Source organism: Culex quinquefasciatus, chromosome 3 (assembly GCF_015732765.1).
Source record: "Culex quinquefasciatus strain JHB chromosome 3, VPISU_Cqui_1.0_pri_paternal, whole genome shotgun sequence".
NCBI classification, from domain to species: Eukaryota; Metazoa; Arthropoda; class Insecta; order Diptera; family Culicidae; genus Culex; species Culex quinquefasciatus.
The window spans coordinates 162,142,059-162,167,258 of NC_051863.1; the positions used below are offsets into that span (position 1 = coordinate 162,142,059).

The 25,200-nt window shown below is 33.1% G+C and overlaps 1 protein-coding gene across 15 annotated transcripts in view; it reads right to left on the reverse strand.

Moving 5' to 3' along the window:
* LOC6037257 (high affinity cAMP-specific and IBMX-insensitive 3',5'-cyclic phosphodiesterase 8) overlaps positions 1–25,200 on the reverse strand; it is a 368,336-nt gene that overhangs the window by 45,076 nt on the left and 298,060 nt on the right. For all 15 annotated transcript variants that reach the window (XM_038265561.1, XM_038265562.1, XM_038265559.1 and 12 more), the window contains one exon: positions 18,294–18,385. In XM_038265561.1, coding sequence (XP_038121489.1) covers positions 18,294–18,385 — 92 coding nt within the window. The remainder of the gene's footprint in view (positions 1–18,293; positions 18,386–25,200) is intronic.

Sequence of the window (25,200 nt, forward strand, 5' to 3'; positions counted from 1 at the left end):
CAGTGTTGGTAGCAGCTCGAAAATACACACACATAACTTTTAATCCCTCCGTACCGCGATTCATTAAACAATTACTTTCCGGTTCGGAGGCACCGGTTTGGACTGAAGCCGGTAGTACACGTGGAAAGTGTGATTAAAATAAACTTTTGCGGCAGCAAAAATTGAAAGCCATATTTTGGCTTTAAAAGGAAACCATAATTTTATTAATTTTCACATTAATGTGAAGCTGTTTGGTTACCAGCTTCGAATTTGTTTTAATATTTCCGAAGATTTCGAAACATTGCACGGGAAATCCCACAACAATTGCAAACTTATCTTTTATTTCCGTCTAATCCCGAATGAGTGTGTGTGTGTGTGTGCGCTGTGCAATCGAAGGCCTCATCAATCATGACAATTTACAGCGGAGGTTCCACAAACCATTACGAACCGATCACTTCCCAGGGGCTTAACGCGCATTTCAGCTTCAACAGGTGATAATGGGCGTAAAATTACTATTTTTATCGCTGAAGACGTCAAACAAGCTTATCTTCGAGTGCGCACGTTTTGGTCGAATCAAGGGGTTTAACAATTTTTTTTTATTTTGTTTGAAGATTTAAATAGAAAATTAAAATTTGTACTCCCAACTTAATGATATCAGTAATCAGAACAAATTGAATTGTTGTTCCCCCCACCCCTCAGGAAGCAAAAAAAAAAAAATAATCAGAAGCAAAATTGAATCAGACAACCGTGGTCTGCAGTGTTGGAATCATCAACAACTGGAGCACTCAGCAGGAGGTGAATCATCATGCTGCAAAATTTGTTTTTGTTTTTTTGCTGTTTCTGCCCGGTTGGCAGTGCAGTAATTAATCAGAATCAGTATGCAGCAGGTGTGTGCACGGGATGGAAAATGCTGCTTTTTTTCCCCCGCTCGCTTGCGGTGGACATTTTCCGCTTGTTGCGCAGACAGGAAACAGGACGATGGATGTACCGTTGTTACCATTCTGGGGCGATGCTGGAACTCACCGGAAGTGCTTTTGTTTAGTGAGGCGGAAACAACTGTTGAGTTTTGTTAGGTTTTTTTTGTTGAATGTTATGTTTAGTTTCAAACTATGAGTTTTAAATTACTTTCATGGTAACTATTTTTTTTCCATTTATTTTAAGACTCAAAAGCAGATTTTTTGAACATTTTAAACGTAAGACAAAATGTTTTAACTTTTTAACCATCCAACATATTGATTTCGAAATCTAAAGAACAAAATCAATTTAATATGTTTTTTACGATTACGATTAAGATTAGTAAATAATTTTAAATGATTTGTATTTTAATTTCTTTTTGTTTCAACTCCGTTTAAAAATTATTATTTTTGGAATTTTATATTGTACGCAACACTGTACTGCCCATAATTGAAAATTCGGCTATTATGCCAAATCAAGTATTCCGAGAAAATCGCGTTTTAGTGTTTGACACAAAATCTCCGTCAAGGTAATTTCCCATAAGAGTGGCATATTAGCCGTTTGGTTTTTCGCATCGGCAGCCAAGTCTAGACACTATTTCAGTAAAATTCAAGTTCCAGAAGATGCGTTGGAACGTCCTCTACCACCTGGTGCTAATATCTCGTTTTTGCCAAAAGTGGATATTAGCCGTTTTTTCAATGGTCGGCAGTGTAGGAAACAATAAATATTAAATACATTTTTTAATGGTATCAAAGCAAAATATATCAGGCTTTACCAATTGATCATTCTCGGAATTAATCTAGAGCTGGGAATTCATAAATTCCAGGATTTTCATTATTTTCTTATTTTGCCGGAATTGCAAAAATTTTACATTTTTGCCAGAATAAAAATATTTTGTTCGTTCGTAGTAGAGCAATTCTCTACGAAATCGTTTTTTTTTAATTTTAACTTTTGTATTTTTTAATCCAGCTGTAATTTTTGTGTGCTTTCGTTATGTCCAAAGAAGCCATTTTGCATCATAAGTTTGTCCATATAATTTTCCATACAAATTTGGCAGCTGTCCATCCAAAATGATATATGAAAAGGTAAAGTTGTAGGTATGAATAAGAACTACACTGAAAAAAATGATACACGGTAAAATAAAATGGTGATTTTTAATTTAACTTTTTGTCACTAAAACTTGATTTACAAAAATACACTTTTTTAATAAGTGTTAGAGGACATCAAATGCCAACGTTTCAGAAATTGCCAGGTTGTGCAAAAATCTTTGACCGCGTTTTTAATTTTTGAACCAATACCGTTTTTTTCAAAAAATCTAAATATTGGTAGCAAAAAAATTTCAGCTTCATTTTTCGATGTTGTATCGAATTTGCAAACAAAAAAAACTTTAGTGAAATTTTGATACAGTGAACCGTTTTCAAGTTGAAGCCATTTTTAGGTAACTGTTAAAAAAATCACAGTCATTTATTTTTTAAAAATTTTGCCCACTTTTGAAAAAAATATTTTTGAAAAGCTGAGAAAATTTTCTATATTTTTCTTTTTTGAACCTTGTTGATACGACCCTTAGTTGTTGAGAGATTGCCATGCAAAGGTTTAAAAACAAGAAAATTGATGTATTCAAAGTTTTACATTCGTGAAATTTTCCGATCTTTTCGAAAACAATATATACAAAAAAATTAAATCGAGACTAACATTTGAAAAGGGCCAAACATTCAATAATATGCCCTTTTCAAATGTAAGTCTTGATTTAAAATTTGAAAGAATCGGACAATTCTCAACCAAAACTGGAAGTGGATTTTATTTGTATTTTTTTATTTGGCTCAAACTTTGTCGGGGCCTTCCCTATGACCAATGAAGCTATTTTTTGTCATTGGTTAGCCCATACAAGCCTCCATAAAATTTTGGCAACTGTCCTTACAAAAAAGTTACGTAAAAATTCGAAAATCTGTAAGTCTTGAATTGATTTTCTGATCAGTTTGGTTTCTTTCGCAAAGTTACAGGATGTAGACTGTTCTAAAAACATATAAAAATCGTTGCGATTTTTATTAACTATTATCACGTGAATTCAATTTCCCAAAATTCGTATTTTTTCTAGATTTTTTGAGTTGCTTTAAGGGACAAAAACCCGCAACTTTTGAGCCATAGAGAAATTAGGTCAACAATTCTTCTCGAAAACAATATTTAGAAAAAAAATCATCAAGATTAACATTGCAAAATGGGCAAACATGCAATATTACGCCCTTTTGAAATGTTAGCCTTGAAATTTTTTTTCTAAATATTGTTTTCGAAAAGATCGGAAAATTACACGAATGTTTCATACTTTAACAGTGAAAATGGGACCATTAATTGCTGAGATACACAAAAAAAAATGATGGTAATATTCATCAGGAAATGGTGACAGATTTGGTGGCAAAAAAAAAAATGATTAATTTTACCCCAGAAAATGATGATTTATCAGATTTTGATAAACATTCATCAGGTTCACATTTTTAAACATTTTTTTATGTAATATTACTCAAAAAAAGACAAACAAAACAAAACAACATTCCAAAATTCAACTTTTTTTTTCTGTGTATCGACATTAGAAAATGGAGAGTTGTTTGTGTGAGATTTAGAAAACTTCAATTTTACAGTTTCTTTTTCTTTAATCCGCTGTGTCATAACTTAAAAAAAAAATTATAAATTGTAACTCATGGTGACTATTTTCAAAAACCGAAAAATTGCAAATATTTCATTGGAATCAAACTTTCGCAAATTCAATTTTACATTAAAATTAGGTAAAAAAAATTATGAATAAATAGAGTTAGTGAAATTTCACGATTTCGCGGACAGCGTGAAATCCGCGAAATTTATGTTTGTATGAAACTGTAACAATTTTTTTCCAAAAATTTTATCAAACTCAAACAGGAATAAAAATACATAATTCGAAGATCTACTGTAGAATTAAGCGAGTGAAAATACCCCTTTTCAATTACTTATATAGGGTTAGTGAAATTTGATGACCATCCGCGAATGGTGTGAAATTCTTGATATTTATAAATTTTCTGAGATCATGCTTTTCTTCAAACAACTTCAATATTTCAAGCAAAAAGACTATTTAAGTAAATTTTATAAGTTTTCAATTGAAAAGCTTGATATGAACCATTTGAAGAATTGTTTAGATTTATCAGTTTTTAGGAACTAACAAAATTTTGTTATATTTTTTCACTTTAGTAAAAATTTCATTTTTTAATTTGAAAATTAAAATTTCAAAATGAAATAAGCTTTGTTTTATCCAAAAATAAGTGAAGAGCAGGGGCGCCGACTCTGGGGGGGCACGGTACTTTTTGCCCCCCCTAAAATTTGGCTGAGGGGGCAGCGCATACATTGTGCCCCCCAGAAATTTTGGAAGAAAAATATTTTTATTTCAAATGTAAAAAAACACAGAAATAATTGAAAATAGTATCTTAAACTTAAATGGAACATTGTTTGTACACACGGATAGAATTCTTGTAAGCGAATCCGTAAAATAGCTCAAAAACATTTGTTGTTTTCGAAATCGCTGAAATTTTTCGAACAAAATCGTTTACAATTTTCTGGATTTAGATGCATTTTTTTTTTCTAAATCGACAACGTTTTATCTATACCACTGTGCTCTCTAGGAAAATCAGTTATCTAGTACAAGAGCACAGAGGCATCGGTATATGATTTGAGAGATGTCGTCAACATAAATTTTACGGATTTGCTCATAAGATTTGTATCTGTGCATGTTGTTTCAAAAACAAAACCAATGTACTTTTTCCATAGCACCTTATCTACAATCACCAAGTTTTCAAACGCAACATTCTGCGATTTGCCATTGTAGATCAGGATTTAGCGAATATAAACTGAAACACTTTTCAAAATGGTCATTTGATGACTGCTTTACATTTACAAAAATGCTGAGGAATTCAATATTTTTTTTAGTAATTTTAGAAAGGATTTGAAAAGATTTCAAATACATTTGTTAACCGTTCTATACCAATTTTAGCTGAAAAATACAATTGTTTCAAAAGCAAATTTTTGGAAACTAGAACACCGATTTACTGAGAAGCTGACAAATTAAAACATAATCTGAGACAATTCCACATTATAATCATAAAACACAAGTGTATTGCTTTCTGCAATTCATGATCGATTTAAAAATAAAAAGGCTATAGAAATTTTAACTGCATCCTCAAAAAATATATCAAAAAATCAGGGAGTAGAAAATAATACTTAAAAATGGAATATTAAATTCTTAAATTCTTAAATCCCTAAATTCTTAAATCTTTATATTCTTAAATTATTAAATCCTTAAATTCTTAAATTCTTAAATTCTTAAATTCTTAAATTCTTAAATTCTTAAATTCTTAAATTCTTAAATTCTTAAATTCTTAAATTCTTAAATTCTTAAATTCTTAAATTCTTAAATTCTTAAATTCTTAAATTCTTAAATTCTTAAATTCTTAAATTCTTAAATTCTTAAATTTTTTAATTCATAAATTCTCTTCTTTTGAAATTTTCGATTTTTTTTAAACATTGAATTTTATTGTTATTTCTAAATTTCTGATTGTTTAAATTTCTGCTTTTGATTTCTTAACATTTTCAAGTCATGAGTTTTTGTAACCCTAGATTTTTTTCTTTTTTTTCTCTTTTTATGCGATGCGTTACGTTTTTTAATTTGTAAATTTCTCTGGAACGACGCAACATTTTTGCAATCTTTTAAAAGCAATTTGTAGGTTGAAGGTTCAGATCTAAAAAACGCCTTTGAAGCTTTCAAAAATAAAGAGAGGTTTCTCTGTTTTTTTTTTATTTTGGAATATTGAATTTGGTGTATCTGTTTTTTTTCTAAATTGCAGATTTGAAAAATGGATATTTTTTTAAATGTGTATTTGTATTCTCAAATTTCTGAAGTTCTAAATTTTTGCATTTAACTTTTGTTTTTATTTTTAGAATATTTGTATTGTTGAATTTCTAAATATCTGATTATTTTTATTATTGACTGTTACTTCTAGAAAATAACTACGAATATGACAATGAGAATGAATTCGCCTTCCAAACATATGAAAAATTCCCTCCAATTAACATTCTCAATCACGTTTTAATAAATTATATATTTCTTAAAAAATGGATTCCGGATGAAAAAAATCCGTATCACATCGTAATATTTTTTTTTTAATTCGTGATATACAAGAAACATAAACATCTAATCGCCACTCTTACCTATTGATTTCGGAAAACAACCGTGCCCCCCCAACATTTTGGACTAGTCGGCGCCCCTGGTGAAGAGTATTATAAATACTCATCACTTTGAAATCACATTTTAAAAACATATCAGATTTTTTTTCTAAGTTCTGTTTAATTGTAACGCAATTTGATTATTTGGGTGGATGATTCCCGTGAAAGTTAAAAAATGACACCTTTTTTTGTTTTCTGATCTCATTTTAAATAAAAATTTCGATTTCGTTGCAAATTATATTATTTTTGCATATTGATTTTAAATTTAGTTTTTGTAAAAAGTGATCGAATCCTTAAAAAAATATTTTGAATGGGCTAAATGACGCAGAAAATTTAACTAACTATTTTACTCATTTTGGATGAACAAGATTGTTGAATCTTGCTTTGATATGAAATTCAATAAAAAAAAAAAAAAAAAAACAGAAGCAAATCAGCGAAAACATTATTGCAAAAGATTTTCAGAGTTATTTCAACATTTCTCACGTTCCGTGACATTTGCGTGAAATTTTGTGTTTTGCAATTGAGTTCCCCGTGAAATTTGATATTTTCGAGCGTGAAAAATCACTAAGCCTATGTATAAAATATCATTTTTTTTTCCATGAATAACTTTTTTCAAAAAAAATATGGCTCGGCGGCAAAATTTTTGACTCAAAACTTATAGGTTTTTGTCAAAAATAAAAAAAAATACGGATTTTAGGAAATTGAGTTTTACAATCGGCAACATTTTTATTTAATTTTTTTCTGAACAGTCCTCATTAAAACCTTCAACTTTGCCAAAGACACCAAATTGATCAGAAAATTCATTCATATTTATAGATTTTCGAATATTTACGTACCATTTTTGTATGAATGCTGCCAACATTGCTTCTGTGGTATAGAAAAGGCCCCCAAAAAGTTTGAGCCAAATAAAAAAAATAAAAATGGTCGAAATCGGCCAATTTCGTTATGAAATGAATAAGTTTTCGTTAACAACATTTAGGTGAAATATGCTTGAAGGTTTTGGTGTGTTATTTCCAAAATATATTTTGAATTTAGGTATATTGTTGGTGATTTTATTAGGGGAACTTTAACTCTATCGGTCGTTCGCTCCTATATTTAATTATAACTTTGTAATACCTTTAAATAAATTAGAAAATTAAACCATATTTAAAATGTATTTCCAAAAAATGTGTTAAAGTTTGAAAAAAAATGATTAAAAATATGTATTCCTGGAGAGAACCCACGTATGTTTACATTGTTTACATTAAGGTAAAATGGGAAGGCAGCGCCATATTGCTTCCACGATTTGAGTTTTTGAATGCACCTTTAAGGAAAACACTTTGACTAAATCAGGTTCTGTCTTTTGCAGAAGATTAATATAAAGTTAGCGAGCAATTTGTCCAGTTCAGATTTGATTTCAGTTTTACAGAAATTGTTCAAGAACTAGCGTCCCGTTCCACCTTAAACGTATCAAATTCCATTTGTGTTTTGAAGAATTCAAATGATCACATGAAAAGCTTCAAATTAAGGGTAAATTGTACCAAGTTGCGTAAACATAACCATTAGATCGTGATTTCGTAATACTAGCTGAATAAAATGAGTCATACGCATCGTGCGATGTTGGATAACACTACCTCGCGCTGGATATCGGAAAGGGGTTTCCCAGTGTTTTTGATCCAAGCTAAGTTACGACAAAAGCCGTCACACGTGTTCTATTTCCCAGTACGAATTAATGTGAGCTTAAGGTGAAATTGGTCGCATTTTATTCGGGTTTTCCACTTGAATCAGCTGGATTTTGCTGAAACTTTTTTTATTTGCAATTTTATGAGTATAGAACAACGAAGTCCCCCAATTGATTTCTTATCTTTTTGAATAGCTGACCATCAGAGGCCACTGATTAGATTAAGCTACACTTTTGAAGCGAATATTTTTCCTTCGGATGCTCATTTTTATCCCCACTCAGAATGTCTCCCCCCATCAACTGCTGGCAATCAGAGCGCTGGTTTTAATCCAATCACGTCCGGCAATGCTAATTTATGGTTCCGGGGACTGATTTATTGACCTTATTAAACGTCCACAAATCCTTGGAACTTCCTCCGTCAGGCTGCGACACTCTTCCAAGCCAATTACTCTTATCGCTGGCAGACACTTTTCACTGCAATTTTCCTGGGTTTCGTTTTTTCTATGATTTTTCTTAGTGATTTTTGCTTCTTCCCGTTCACTTTAACTCACAAACCTTGACCTTCTTTGACAGGTCCGAGAGTTTTCTCGCTGTCGCTTGTTGCACAACTTCGATTTTTCCCCTTCGACACTTTGCACTATTTTCCAACCTCAATAACTAGAACATCCTTTGTCCGCCACTATCGCCAAAAGTCCATTCCCGAAGGCCATGGTTCGGACAGTTGAAAAAAAAAAAAAAAAAAATCGCTGTCACTGAGCTGGTTCCCGATGGCCCCCGCAGTAAGGTACACCTTTATCAGGGCCGATGATGCCGCTGCTACTGTCGTTTGGACGATCACACGGTGGGTGATATCTCGCCCCCAAAAGACCACGACGAGAACACAGTGAAAATGAGTCGTGCTTTAATTAGTGGCAGGACGTTAAATGAGCTTTAATAAGCACAGCTTTCGGTGGTGGCGCTATTTGTCAGGCTTATTTTTGGGGCGTCGTCGGGTTGACTTTGAGACGCGGTTCAAGATCATGGAAAAGTACTCAGTTTCGCAGTTCTTAAAAAATTGTCGAGCGACAAGAAATTTCAAAATAAAATTTTCATAAAAGTTTCTAGAATTTTAAAAAATTACGGAAAATTTGAAATTTAAGCAGTGCCTTGCACAGAAAAAAAAGTTAATTTTTGAAATGTTGAAAATTTGGTAGGTTGAATATTACCTCCTTCTTTGAGTAATATTACATAAAAAATGTGTAAAAATGTGAATCTGATGAGTATTCATCAAAAGCTGACGAATATTCATCATTTTCTCAGGTAAAATTAATCATTTTTTTCGACACAAAATTTGTCACCATTTCCTGATGAAGATTACCATCTTTTTTTTTCTGTGTGGCTTACGCGTCAAAACTAGAAAAAAAAAGAATGAATCGATTCATATTGCTCGAAGATACCCGGCCGTTGGGATGATGACGTTAGCACAGGTAGCCGGTTGCAAACAATGATAACAAAGTGGTCGGATCGGTCTGGCTGACGACGGGTTTTCAAGATATTTGCTCGCAAGAGCCGGTCACTTGCGTGCAGCAGCGAGATTAGATAAATCGAGCCCGGTGTGGTGTAGAATTTCCACCATGTTGGTGTAAGTCTAAAATAATCCACCAATAACATAACACAAATTACATAAATTTCATTTCTTTCAATAGTTCAAACAACATTGTTCAATCGTTGTGAGACACTGTCCATCGTTAATTTCTCACGCCAAACAAACCGTTCATAAAGCACTCCGTTATGGTCATAAACATCGTTATAAATTCACTTCGAACCGCACCGAGAAACAAACTAAATCAACTGCAAATGGCGTGTATTATTATTATCATCATCATTACTGTTGTCGCGTCCCCTCAATTAATCACAGACACACACACACACACCAAGCTTTACCGCGGCAACTGGTTTGAACTCATCAAACAAGAGGCTAAATCCCGCACACAACTTTGTGCAAGATATGGCGCGGTATACTAAATAACCCAGGGACACTATTTGGTGCTCAAAATAGGACTTTGAAGGTAAGCGGCATGTTGGAAAAGTGACATGTGCTCGATTAAGAGGGGAAGGGGACATGTTGTGGTTCTCTATGGCTAAAGGTAACGTCGATAAGATAGTGGATGATCAAACGGGGTGTAAAGTTTGGGGTTTCCCGTTACATTTATCTGTATTTTGAGAAGTGAAGAGTTTGAAACATTTGTCTTTTCGGTGAGGTTGTCTAATTACTGTTTAGGCCCCTTCAAAGTTGGCACAAAAAATCAGGGGACAAAAAAAACTTTTCAAAAATATTCAAAATTTCAATGAAAATTTAAGTGAAATTAATTTAAAATGCGTTTTCTTGCGTTTAGAATCACTTTTAGCATGTTTGAGTTGATTTAAAAATCTATTGAATTTTTGAAAATTATCGATGTTTTTTTTTATTTTTTAAAATCAATGATTGCAAAACAACTGAACTAGTGTAAAATGAATTTTAAAACACTTTTTCCATGCAAATGCTGAAACTATGGCTTGTTATTTCAATATTTATATTGTTTTATTTTTTTTAATCCCCCTTGAACCGAGTGACAAAAAATTTGAAAAATATTTGCATCGGCCTTAGTTAACTCTTTTATAATGTTTTGTTTAATGATTTTGATTATTCAATTCCAGATGAGTCTCCTTTGAACTCTTTCGACTGGAATCGACCTTTGAATGTCAACAAACAAACTTTGGATTGGTAGTTTATGCATCTAGACTAGGCCGTCCCAAAAAATGAAAAGTTGTCAAATCTTCGGAGCTCACCCCTAGAATGATAGATTAGGATGTCAGGAATGATGTTTTCATACAACAAAAAATTCCCAAAAATGGTTTACAACTCGGAGCTTGAATGAAAAAAGTGCATTTTTCGAGTATTTTTCAGAAATGCGAGTAACAAATTGTTACTCACATTGTGAGAAAATCTCATGTTTTATCATGAAATATGATTAACAAATATCGTTTTTGAGCGAGCAAAATAAAAATTTCCAAAATATATGCCTTCCCGTTTGCAATCATAGTAGCCAATGTTTTATGCTAGAAACGCTTATATACCAAGAATTTTTCCAACCTCGACACTTTTTGTTCATTAAAATGCAAATATCTTGGCTTTGCGTGGACATATATTGAATGTTAAAAAAAGCAAAATGATCTCCGTAAAATTTCCTATAAGCTGAATGCATTCGTTTTGGCTGCAACATTCCTTGGCTCGTTTTGGGGAGTGAGCTTTGATTTTTTTTTTTTGCTAAAAAAATACAATTTTTTCTCCCTAAAACGCCCTGCCATTCCCAAACATAAGCTTTTATGGACTATGTCTGTAAAGGAATTTGTTCAGGGTACATTAAACTATAACTTGAAGCCCAAGACGAGGAAATTTGAATGACTTTAGTATGATTGTTACTCGCATTTCTGAAAAATACTCGAAAAATGCACTTTTTTCATTCAAGCTCCGCGCACGGGTTGTAAACCATTTTTGGGATTTTTTTGTTGTATGAAAACATCGTTCCTGACATCCTAATCTATCATTCTAGGGGTGAGCACCGAAGATTTGACAACTTTTCATTTTTTTTGGGACGGCCTAATCTAGACACTCGGATTACGCGAGGGTTTACACTTAAAAATTGAATAAATCCGTTGTATTGTCACTAGATCATATATGATACACCTAAACTTTCTACGTGGGATCTCGTACGTCATTTTTTATTACTAAGAGTCATTTGCATAATTATATTTTTCATAAATGTTTCCTCACAATGTTAATTTTTTTGTGAAATTCCGTTTCACAGTACCACAGAATGTCTTTCTGAGGAAAAAAAACGTCAATGCTTAGATATTTTGAAAACTAATGATTGCAAGACAACTGGGCAGGTGAAATTTGGCCCTTTTGAAATGTTTACTTTTGATTAAATAAAATGCAAATATCTTGGCTTTGCGTGGACATATATTGAATGTTAAAAAAAGCAAAATGATCTCCGTAAAATTTCCTATAAGCTGAATGCATTCGTTTTGGCTGCAACATTCCTTGGCTCGTTTTGGGGAGTGAGCTTTGATTTTTTTTTTGGCTAAAAAAATACAATTTTTTCTCCCTAAAACGCCCTGCCATTCCCAAACATAAGCTTTTATGGACTATGTCTGTAAAGGAATTTGTTCAGGGTACATTAAACTATAACTTGAAGCCCAAGACGAGGAAATTTGAATGACTTTAGTATGATTGTTACTCGCATTTCTGAAAAATACTCGAAAAATGCACTTTTTTCATTCAAGCTCCGCGCACGGGTTGTAAACCATTTTTGGGATTTTTTTGTTGTATGAAAACATTGTTCCTGACATCCTAATCTATCATTCTAGGGGTGAGCACCGAAGATTTGACAACTTTTCATTTTTTTTGGGACGGCCTAATCTAGACACTCGGATTACGCGAGGGTTTACACTTAAAAATTGTATAAATCCGTTGTATTGTCACTAGATCATATATGATACACCTAAACTTTCTACGTGGGATCTCGTACGTCATTTTTTATTACTAAGAGTCATTTGCATAATTATATTTTTCATAAATGTTTCCTCACAATGTTAATTTTTTTGTGAAATTCCGTTTCACAGTACCACAGAATGTCTTTCTGAGGAAAAAAAACGTCAATGCTTAGATATTTTGAAAACTAATGATTGCAAGACAACTGGGCAGGTGAAATTTGGCCCTTTTGAAATGTTTACTTTTGATTAAATAAAATGCAAATATTGTTTTCGAAAAGATCGGAACATTTCACGAATGTTTTATATTTTAACATTGAAAATCGGACAATTAGTTGCTGAGATATTGACATTAGAAAATGGTGGATTGTTTGGGTGGGACTTTGAAAACATTAATTTTCCTGTTTTTAAATCTTTGCAACTAAGGGTCGTATCAACAAAAAAAAAAAATTACCGTGTATCATTTTTTCAGTGTAACCCTTATCCTTACCTACAACTTTACTGAAGACACCAAATCGATCAAAAAATTTTTTCAAAAGATATAGATTTTTGAATTTTCATATATAATTTTTGTATGGACAGCTGCCAAATTTGTATGGAAAATTCTATGGGCAAGTTAATAAATGATACAAAATGGCTTCTTTGGGCATACCAAAGGCAGCAAAAAAGTTTCAGTGATCATCTCAGTGAATTGCTCAACATCGAATTTGCAACCAAAAAGTACTTTTTTGCAATTCCGTCGTGAAACTACTTACTTTTCCTGTCATTCTTGAACGACGAAATAGCCTACTTTTCTGTACCAAAAATAACAGAATCGAATAGCAACACTTTTCAAAATAAATGTTGAAAAGTTCTACTTTTCAGCACTTAAATGGGTGCTGAAAAGTTGAATTTTTCAGCACTTGTTTCGAAAAGTAACACTTTTCAACATTTTTTTGATTTAAACAATTTATTGACAAAAAATGAAAATTTGACATAAAATTTCACTCAGTTTGTGTTTTTTGGAATTGCAAAAAATGTTGTATGGAACTCGTTGCAAAACTTAATTTTTTCAGCACTCTTCGTATTTATCCAACTCGGTGAACCTCGTTGGATAAATGTACGACTCGTGCTGAAAAAATCCTCTTTTTGCAGCTTGTTGCATAAACTACTATTTTTTTTATAAAATGTACCGTTTTCAAGTTAAAGCATATTTTAGGTACCGTAAAACGGGGTGACTTTGATAGCCGGGGTGACTTTGATAGGTTTGCGATTTTTCCACAAAATGAAGAGTACAATTAAAATACGTAAGGAATGGTTTAGAAACATACTGACCGTGGTAGAGAAGTGTTCAAAGTACCTCAAGAAGAACTTTTCATAAAATTTTGACAAGTTTAAAAAGTTAGTTAACTATAGTTAAGAAAATGTTGATGAAAGTCATTATTTTAAACTTCTCAAAGTGTCATGATTTTCCCAATGAACATGATTTTTAATCGGAAAATGGAAAGCATTTTCGGATTCTTTGGATAATTTTCCACTAGGAGAAGGTTAAAAAAGTTTGTAAATAATAAATAATATGTATTTTTGAAACACATTTAAAAAAATCTCCAAATTTATATGCAATTTCAGTTGAACAAATTTCATGTAAAATGTGAAAACTTGTGATTCGTGCTTTGAATTCATTATAAAATGCAATATTAATCGATAATTTTATAAACAAAACTAGTTTTAACAAATTTCAGGGAAAATTCCGACTTTTTAACAATTTTACCTAAAATTTATATGTATTTTGCTAAAAAGCTTATACATTTAGTTAACTTAATATAAACATTGATTTTTTTTCTCAAAAACTATATCAGCTTCTTTAGTGATGGTACATTCAACGTACAAATAAAATTTGAACATCTTAAATATGATTTTAACAAGAAAAACTGTGACTATCAAAGTCACCCCGGAATTAAAACTAAGAATTTTTAACGTAACTATTTTTCTAAACATTATTGAAAAAACTTTTTTTCCAAAATAGTACATGGACTTTGTGTAATCTACATGTTTTAAAAATAATAATCTTGAGAAAACCCTTACCTGTTGGAAAATATTCTAAAAACACATTGAAATCCTATCAAAGTCACCCCGGTTTACGGTATGCATTTTCGATTTCTCTTCGTTTTTTTGCATTTTAAAAATATTTCTTTACAGAAAAGCACCACTAGAAAAACATATATTTAAAAAGCATAGAAAATAACCTATTTTTTCGCAGAAAGAAAATGTGTTTTTTCCAAGTGTCACCTAATATGCTTGTTTTAAACTGCTGATATCTCGGATGCTATTGGTCTGATTTTAAATGTTAAAAATGTGAACTTTGCTTAATTTTCTAATCCTTTCAATAAAAATATATCATAAATTGTTTGATTTGGTCTAAACTGAGAAAATAAAAAAAACTATCTAATAAATTTGCAGCCCTTTTTTGCCTTCCTCACGTTACTGAGGAAAGGCTATAAAATCACTCGAAAAAAGAACTTCTCAATTAGACCTCCTAGACAAACCTTCATGTATACCTATCGACTCAGAATCAAATTCTGAGCAAATGTCTGTGTGTGTGGTGGGATGTTGATCCAAAAATTGTCACTCGATTATCTCAACATTGGCTGAACCGATTTTTTCTGTTTTGGCGTCATTCGATCCGTCTTGGGGTCCTATAAGTCGCTATTAAAAATTATGCAGTTTAGTTAAGTACTTCAAAAGTTATGCTAAAAAAACGATTTTAACAAAAGTCCGAAAGATTGTAAAAAGGGTGGTTTTTGTAAGAAAAAAAAAATTATGCAGTTTAGTTAAGTACTTCAAAAGTTATGCTTAAAAAACGATTTTAACAAAAGTCCGAAAGATGGTAAAAAGGGTGGTTTTTGTAAGAAAACCCGTCATGCTAAACATTTTCAGAAAGGTATTTAAAAGACCTTTCCAACGCATCCAAGACATTGATAATCTGACAAATCTATCAAAAGTTATAAGCACTTAAGTGTTATTTATACGCTTTTTGGGGGCCGGATCTCAGATATGTTGATAAAAACGTTGTCCGGATCCGGATCTCATGCGACCTATCATTGGATAGGTATTCAAAAGAACTTTCCAACACGTCTAAAACATTGAAGATCTGACAACCCTATCAAAAGTTATAAGCACTTCAAATTATTTATGCACTGTTTGGAAGCCTCTGAGATATTTTGATGGAAACATTGTCCGGATCTTCTAAGCGACCTATCGTAGGATGAATATTCAAAAGACCTTTTTAACGCGTCCAAAACATTAAAGACCTGACAACCCTATCAAAAGTTATAAGCACATAAGTGTTATTTACGCACTTTTTGCATTTTGGATAGCACCCTTTAAATGTGAGGAAGGCGCCAACCACCTAAGGGTGGATTAAGTAACGTTTTAAAATTTAACGTTGTGTTTGATTAGATTAAATAATATTCTCTTAGACAATATTTTATGGATGAACAAAGCAAAGTTCACCTACGTTTGTTTTGTTTGCTGTTTACAAATGAGGACAAAGTTTTAAGCATCTTTAATTTTTTAGAGGTTTATGTTTTGTTATTTGTTGATTTGTGTCTCTCTTTTCTCTTTTTTCTTGAAAAATTTGGTACTCACAAAGTCGTAGAGTTTATTTGTTACAAATGCGAAAGTCCTTTGTAAAAGTATTGCCACAAAGTCCAAAGCAATAATTCATAGGAAATTAAGTGAATTAATACTGATTGAAATTAGACAACTAAATTGTCACGTACAACAAATATAAATAGTAAATATAACAAAAAAATACCTTTAACTTCTAAATTATGTGATTTTTGCCTAAGAATGGCACCATTATCATTTAAATGGTTCAAAATTGAGGCATAGTCTGGTACACTACATAACATACTGCATCCTTCTTTTTACTTAAAATATAGGAAATGAAAACACAGCCAAATTTGACCCCTAAAAATGCCCGTCTAGAGGCGGTTTTGGGTTGTAGAGGGTTAATAAAGTATTTTGAAAAATGCACAAAATGATCATTTTTCGAAACAATATATTGTGCACCTTGAATTTTATTATGAAGCCATATTTTCTTTAAGTTTAGTTTTCGATAGAAACGAGCCGAAATTTGTGGCATGCAAGTTGTATTAAGTTAAGTTGATTAAGTCCTCCCTACATCATCTACGATCTGAAGGCACACCGACGAAGAATTTCTGGAGACTCGCGATCGAATTAATTATATTTTGAAATTTTTACTCATCCACTAATCTTTTCAAAACTCACGGGATACTTAGTCGGAGATGCAGCTGATTGAGCGGTCTGTATCACTCAAGTATCGGCCTAACATTCCCATCCACTTTCTAGCACCCCAACCACTGATCGTACCCGGCGCCGGTATTGATCAACATATAAAAGTTTTCGAGACTAGGAAAGATAGACTGCTTGAGTAGATTTGATTAAAAATAGTACTTCAAACTATACAAAAGATCAACCAAATTAAGATCAAACTCAAGCTGGATTAGGTTTATATCTTTATGGTGCCCAAACTTTGACAGTATTATTATGTGAAATTATGTTATCAATTCCTGGAAAATTCAATCAATAGTGAGAAAATCAGGAAGAGTATTTTAACTCCCTATCCCCATATTTTTTTACTTGGTTTCTACATGGACACTTATTATCGTCATGAAATTTGATATTTACTCAATTTGAATTGAATCAACAATCAACCAATTTCGAAGCTAAACATGCTTTCCAAATACAAACTATAATCAAGCGTACTTTCCAAGCTCAGATTTGCAAACACGTGTCCGACATCGTCCGGCAATCACCGCGCGCTAATTCGGCGCCGGAATGTTCTAATCACAGCTTGTTGTTGTTGTTGCATTAACAAATTCCAACAAAACTGACGACCTGCTGTACAAGCGGACGAAAGTACCAATCAAGGCCCGGATAAAGCCACGCGAGAGGGCATGGGAACTCCGGCTGATTATACGCACGGATTGACCGAACAATGTTTCCGCGAATGTTGGCCGTACGGTTTAATTGCAACTGATTTGAACACAAAACTAAATGTTTGCACCCTAGGGATGGTGCAGCTATTTAGGGGCTTGTTGGGTGAGAGATTGTTGCTTGTTAAAATGTTTTGCGCTTGCCCTAGGACCTAATTACTGTTGGTATGCTTTAATTAGCTCTCAGTAATTATCTCATTAAATTGAACTAACAGCAGATGTGAAACTTATTAATAATATAATAAATATTGATTTGGATTTGGTTAGAGTTTCATAACTATAACTCGAAATTAATTCTGATAATGGTTGACGTAGTGCTTAGACTTGTCTTTAGAAAGAGTTTCAGTACACAAAAGCCTTTTTGTTCAACCCATTCAGAGCACTTCCTCGGAGCGGAGTTGAATGGGCCAGATTTCCCATAATGAAAATCGATCACCTTCAGGTTTACGCGAAACCCGAACGAAATTCTTCGGATCCCTGAAGCCCCAGACCGACAAAGGCTCTTTTTACACCACCCTCAGGTAAAAAGCTCTTATCTATCTCCCTCACCGCCACTAGTGGAGCGCAATTTTCCTCTTGAACCGCTGGGCCACGTGCGGGGAACACAAACGCGCAAGCCGACCAGCTTGCACTCAAATCGGTTTCAAAAGGTTCTAAAAATAGTTGCGCTCTCACTGCAAATTCTCAGCAAAAATATTTTTTTTTGTTTTTTTTTTCAAAAAATCTTACAAAAAAAATTGGTTGATATTACAACCATCACAAATTGAATGACTTTATTTTGAACATTTATTAAAATTTCCTCAATCAAGAATTTCAACAAGAATGTTTTCCCCCCAGAGATCAAACCCCTCGTCATGCCCGGTTCCGGAACCCAGCCCGAGGCCTCGAGACATTTCCCCTCGTCAGAGTTGTTGAATAGCATCCCGCAGGGCAGGACTACTGCTACTTACAGGATATGAGTCGAGTGGTTCCTCCTCGGGGGTTAGTGCCAGCGATGACGTTTGCCGGGGGCCGTGCCGTCCAGAGCTGCTCGATGTTCCACCTGTAACGCAGAGAAAAAAAAGAAGTGGAAGCAATTAAAAATTGGCGTCATCGTGGAATAAAAATAATTTATCTTTTGGATAAGTGGGCTGTAACGAATTAAGGTAAGAGAAGGTAAGAGAATATGCAGAATTAAAGTATGTAGAGTGGAGTCTGCGATCAGCAGAGAAGCGAGTCAGACGTGCGTCCCTCATAAACCAAAAAAGTGCTTAAAAAGTGCAAAAATGCCTCACGGCAAGAAAAAGAGGCGGTCCTCACCAGCAGGATCGGCAGATTTGAAGAAGCTAAAGAATGCCGAAGCGCTACCTGCAAAGCCAGGCAGTTTGAGCAAGGACGCTAGAAATTCGTCTGAAACCAGTTTGCTACCCTCTGTACGTGAAAAGGAAGAATTTGAACGACGGGAAAAGTTGCCACCCATTTTGTGAAAACATCGTCATCATTCGGTGCGAAAGTGGCTGAATCTGGTGCTTTACGAGCTTCCATTCGCTTTGTTGATGGACTCAAAATTCTGCTTACCAGAAAGGATTACAACTACGTTGGATTTTGAACAACACAAAGATTATACTACAGCCATGACGATCCAGGTAAACGCCCCATGAAACAGGTCCTGAGGCCTGTACGACATGGATGTTGCTGAAAGAAGAGCTCAAAACTCTTAAGTTGAAAAAGTCTTCAAGATGACGAGACACAACAAGGACATCAAGTATCGTGATCAACTGTACCTGGTTCATCTCGAGAAAGGATCGACAACGCCGTCTGAGCTGAAAGCAGTTGCAATCTTCAACATCATCGTGACTTGGGAACGTTATCGTCCAGTGCACCGTGACGTGACACAGTGTTCGAATTGCTTGCAGTTTCATGGTGGAAGAAACTGTTTCATCAAGAGTCGTTGTGCAACCTGCGGAGGTGAGCACAAAACTCAAGCATGCGAAACAATCAACGAGAACATTGAAGCCAAATGCTTCAATTGCGGCGGCGACCATTTGACCAAGAATCGGAGCTGCCCAAAACGAGCTGAGTTTGTGAAAATTACAAGGCACCAACCAAATCGTCGACTTTCACGGACGTGGATTTTCCTGCTTTGGCGTCACCTGGAGCGGGATCTGTTAGTGGTTCCAAATCTGCAGCCATTGCCGTTGAATCAGCGGCGTTGCAGAGCTGGTTTCAGTCAGCAACCAGGAAACCAACCAGCATCAACGGATGTAGGCAGTAGTGACCTGTTTTCACCACAAGAATGAACATTTTCATCGAGATGACAACAACAAAAACTCGTGCAGAACAAGTAAGAACGCTTGAGCATTCATCTTAAATACAGTTCGTAGTTTACTCGTTCTAGTGATTATGAATATTTCAATGAATTTACTTTTAGTTTTAAGTTAGATTAGTTGTTAAAGTGATACCCAAATGTATTCGATTCAATGCAAAAATGTAAAACAATTTGAAGTAAATAAATGAATGTGAACAGTTGATAAGAAAACGAAAAATATAACAAAGATGAAGAGCATGTAGCCATACCACTTAGAATGTAAATGAAATGTAATTATTATAAGAAAGTTCAATAAAGACATATTTAATTTCAAAAAAAAGTATGTAGAGTTTGACAAATTTTGAATAGAATGTTCGATAGCTATTGAAAAATGCAAAAAAAAAAAAATAGATAAAGTATAAAAGCTACAGATTAAAATAAGTGATACACAGTTAAAAAACATGGTTGTATTACATCTGGGAAGGGTACATATTTCGTATAAAAAAGTGTGATTTTACATCTGAAAATGTTTAATTTCACAACTTTTCAGAGGAGTGCTATCGACTGGTGGATCAATTCTCAAATTTTCTGTTATAATGTAACTTTTCATTCTAAATTGAAGTAAAATTACATCATAAAAGAGCCTTTTAAAATTACACCTTTCAAATTTACATTTTTTACTGTGTATATTTTCATACTATTAACCCTCGACAGCCCATTATTTATGTTTTTATGAGGCTATTAAGGCCACCATTAATATACTGATTTGATTTTTTTACGATTTTTAATGTATCAATTGTTATGTTCCTTGATTTTTTGCATAAAAGTTATATGATCAGTCTTTAAATTAAAAAAAAAACAGTGTTCATACCTAGCTACAACATAAAAAATACTGTATACTTAGGCTGTTGCAAATATTATTCAAACAATGGTTTTCAAAAAACTCAAAATTTAAATATAATTTAAAGTGCAATCAGCTCTAAAAAATTTAATGTTCCTAGGCGCTTGATTATGATTTTTTTTTATCAAGAAGTCTATTTGCAAAATATCATGCTGGTGAAAATATTTTTGATGTGATGTTAAATCTTGTTTAAAAACGTTACTTAATCCACCTTCCCCCTTATCATGTTTAACAAATCAACTTTATTACTCATTTCTTTTGATCGGGTTCGCAGACCTTCAATATTTCTGGCTCATCGGCAAGGTCTGATAAAAACCTATTCAACGATAGTTCCCATGGAAGATTCAGAACATATTTCTATCACAATATCTGAAATCCAGCCTCCAAAAAGTTTATAAATAACACTTAAGTGCTAATAACTTTTGATAGGGTTGTCAGATCTTCAATGTTTTGGGCTCATTGGAATATATAACATGATAGGTTTTTTTGCAAAAACAACCCTTTTTACAATCTTCCGGACATACGCCAAAATCGTTTTTTAGCATAACTTTTGAAGTACTTAACAAAACCTGCTGATTTTAAATAGAGACCTAATAGGACCCCAAGACGGATCAAATGAGACTAATACGGTCAAAATCCTTTCATCCAGTCCGGAGATAATCGAGTGACAATTTTTTTGTCCACCCACCTACAAATAAACATTTGCTCAGAACATGATTCTGAGTCGATATGTATACGTGAAGGTGGGTCTACAAGGTCAAATTAATAAGTTCATTTTTCGAGTGATTTTATAGCCTTTCCTCAGTAAGGTGAGGAAGGCAAAACACATAAGTATAAATCTCCCATGGGTGTTTTATTTTGAAATACTGTTTAATATATATTTTTATTCGAGATATATTTTCTTGGAGTTTAATTTAATTTGCATTTGCATGACTACTAGTCATTGACTAGGGCAAGTGATTTTTCACGGCTCAAAAATTGAAATTTCGCTGCATGCCAATTACAAAACATTGGAATTTCACGGCAATTTCACGGTACTCGAAAACCTGCTTGAAAAAAACAAAAACAAAAAATATGTTATTTTAGTATTGTGTAGAGGAAAGATACTTTGAGAATCAAAAAATATAAATACTTATCCCTGACACAAAATATTCATGGCATTTTTTTTTGAGTTGTCCAGTTCTTCATTAGGAAAATTATAAGATTTTATTATCAAAATAATTTGGTAAAGTGTCTCCATACGAAAACCATTCTTAATTTACCAAAGTAGAACTAGTATATTTGATTATAAGCATAAGCATAAGCATAGGTGCCCACCCGCAGTTGCTACTCCGTTATTGACTAGGACCTCCAGAAGTTACATCCACGAGCCGTGGAAGATGAGTGGGAGCTATCTTTCCTCGCTTCGCAACTTCTCAAAGGCCCCTATCATGCTGATCAATACCGGCGCCGGCCACGACCAGTGGTAGGGTCACGGGGAAGTGGATGGGAATGTTAGTCCGATACTTGAGTGATAGAGACCGCCCAATCGACTGCTTCTCCGACGAAGTATCACATGAGTTTTGAGGGGGTTAGTAGATGGGTATGAGGTCAGGATTCACGAGTGGCAGTGATGTGACCATGAGCATATTGTTTATCGGTTGAAAATTTTAAATCTTAGGCAGCCGGGTGCGGAAAGATAGATAATTGATTATTTAAAAAGTTTTTTTTATCGAACGCGTGCCAGCCGAGCAGTAGTGCTATGGGCTGGACTTATCAGTATATTTTTAAATTTTTTACAATTTAGATAACGCGAGCAAATTTCAAAAATAGTAAATAAATGACGCTTTACTCTTCATAAAATCGATAGTTTGATGAGTTAATACTAAAACTGCCAGTTGGAATAAATTTTTACGATCATTTACGACGAAAATTATTGCGAAAAAACAGGACTGCGCGTTTTCAGAAGCACTGCACTTATGATGTCATTATTCAATTATAATAACCAATCACCCCATGCACACAAACAGCGACACAAAAGAAATGAAAATGAGCATGCAAAAACAAGACAGCGCGTCCCCGTGGTCAGCGCACTTATGATGCCATTATTTAATTATAATAACCACTCACCGAAGCACACAAACAGCGACACAAAAGAAATGAAAATGAGCATGCACAAACAAGACAGTGCGTCCCCGTGATCAGCGCACTTATCAAAGTAGAACTAGTATATTTGATTATTTCAAATAAGTTTTGGCAAAGCTCCATTTATAACAGTTTTTGCAGCATTTGGTATTGACAATAACAAAAAAAAAAAAAAATAAAAATAAAAATATGTACTTCAAAAATGCAAATTTAATCAACATGTATTATATTTTGAAATTTTACTAAACATTTTATTGCTTCCTAAAATATTCAAAACATTTTTTGAATTTTTGCTTACGTTATACAATGACAATGAAACTTATTTATCATTATTGATATTATTGATATTATTGATATAAAACGGAGATTAAAAAATTAAATAGCTTAAACTGTTTTGTGTTTTGTGTTTTCTTTTATTGAATTTAACATTGTGTTATGCATGGCAATCAAAGGCAATTTTCATGTGAAAATCAGCATTTCGATAAACATATTTTATGATCAATATCTTCAAAAAATGAGATCTGAATTAATCATGCCATATTTTTTTCATTTATTTCAACAATTGCCTCCAAAATGCTCTACTTGTGATTTGTTTCAATTTAAAAATCAAATTTTTAAACACTGAGCAATATTTCAAGAGATTTTTCTAATTTCGCGGTAATTTACGATGTTGATCAGATTTCACGGCCAAGGGCAAATTTCACGGATTACGCGGATTCCGTGAAATCGCGAAAAATCACTAGCATTAGCTGGCCATTTGGCACAAATAAATGAAGAATCTCTTCAAAATAAATAAAGCAAAAAGTATCACAAAATGGTTGCAAAATATTAAAGAGTTCATAAACATATTCTTTTGTCAAGTACATATTGTGACTTATCTGATCAGTTATTGCAAAAGGTAAAAAAATAAACCAATATGACTCAAAATAAAAAAATACTTTAATTTTTTAATTTTTGAGGTTACTTAGAACAGGAAACAATATATTTTAACAATAGTTGTATTGACTTATTCGAGAAATAGTTCTTCGTGCAACAAGTTGTAAAAAGAAGATATTTTCAGCACGAGTCGTATGTTTTTAATCTAATCAGAGAGGTTAACCAAACAAAGACAAATTCAAAATCCTGAAAAAACTGCAACGAGAGTTGCATACAACGTTTTTGCAATTTCGATGATTGCGCTTGGAACGATATTTATGTCAAAAGTCCATTTGTTTAGTCAATTAATCGTTAAAATGAAATAAAAAATACTACTATTCGATATAAGTGCTGAAAAGTTGAATGTTTAATACCGCTTGAAACGATTTAACGATTTAACAGTTTTAAATATTTTTGATACATTTTACGATATGGTTTGTATGTTTCGGGATTTGCGAAATTAAATTTTTGAAATTAACTATATTAAAATCTTGTGGAATTGATTATAAATTTGTTAAAATTCGTACAACGTTGTTCATGCATTTTTAATCGAATAATGGCTTTTAATTTGTTTTGTACTGAATTTCTGAGGCCACACGTTGTAATATGATATAAATCCTTGAGTAAAATATTTTTTTCTTATATTTATGAAAACTTTGCCATTTTGTGACAAAAGCATTATTGTATTAATGTATAAAGCATTTTTTGATACATTCCCGACTAACATTTAAGGTAAGTAGGCAATAAAAGCCGGTTTAGACTGCATGAAGGTTTTCAGAACCCTGATAAAACCTGTAAGTTAAAAAAATGTTACTAGGGTTCTGATAATATAAAATTTAAATTCAGGCTTGAGATGGTTAAAGTTAATGTAAGGTATGCACTTCGGAAGAAACCGGTTGAGAAAAATTTCAAAAGCGGTAGCGAAAGCAAGCTGGAGAGAGTGAAGAAAATCCCCAAGAAAACGTTCCCTTTTTTTTTGTTCTACCGTTCGTAAAGCGTAAACCTCTTTTATTTTGAAGAGCATACTGGCCTTTAAGAAAAGAAACTTGTAAGAGAAAATTTATTAGCAAAATACAAAAAAAAAACAAAGTTAGGTTCAGCCGCCATCATCGCATGAAAATTAAATCAAGCCAGATTATTCCGAAAATTTTATATGAATACAGTTCAGAATCGATAATCGGAAGCTTTTGCGACCCTTTTTTGTTAAATTTGAATGGTTGATTGCCTATTAAATTATCAAAGGGCATTTTCTCAATATTTCTTGACTGCCATCTTGGATTTTTGCTCTCTTAATTACTTTAAAGTAGTTTTGCGGGTTAATTTTGACAATCAAAAATAAGACAACAAAAACAAAAAAATGTTCGGTTCAACGAATTGAAAAAAATTAAGGCCTTTAAAAATCGCTTCTAGTCCTTACCATAATGGAAAAAAATATTTTGATGCAAAAGGCTATACAATTGGTCACACTCCGCATAAACATACTCATTAAACCGCAAAACGCACAAAAATGGGATTGCCTCATCGATGTGAGCTTTTTTTCCCTTCTCCAAACTCCTTCCGAAATCGGAAATCCACACGCTATTTTTCTGACATTTCATCCTCTGCCAAAAGTTTCCGACACTGCTGGCGT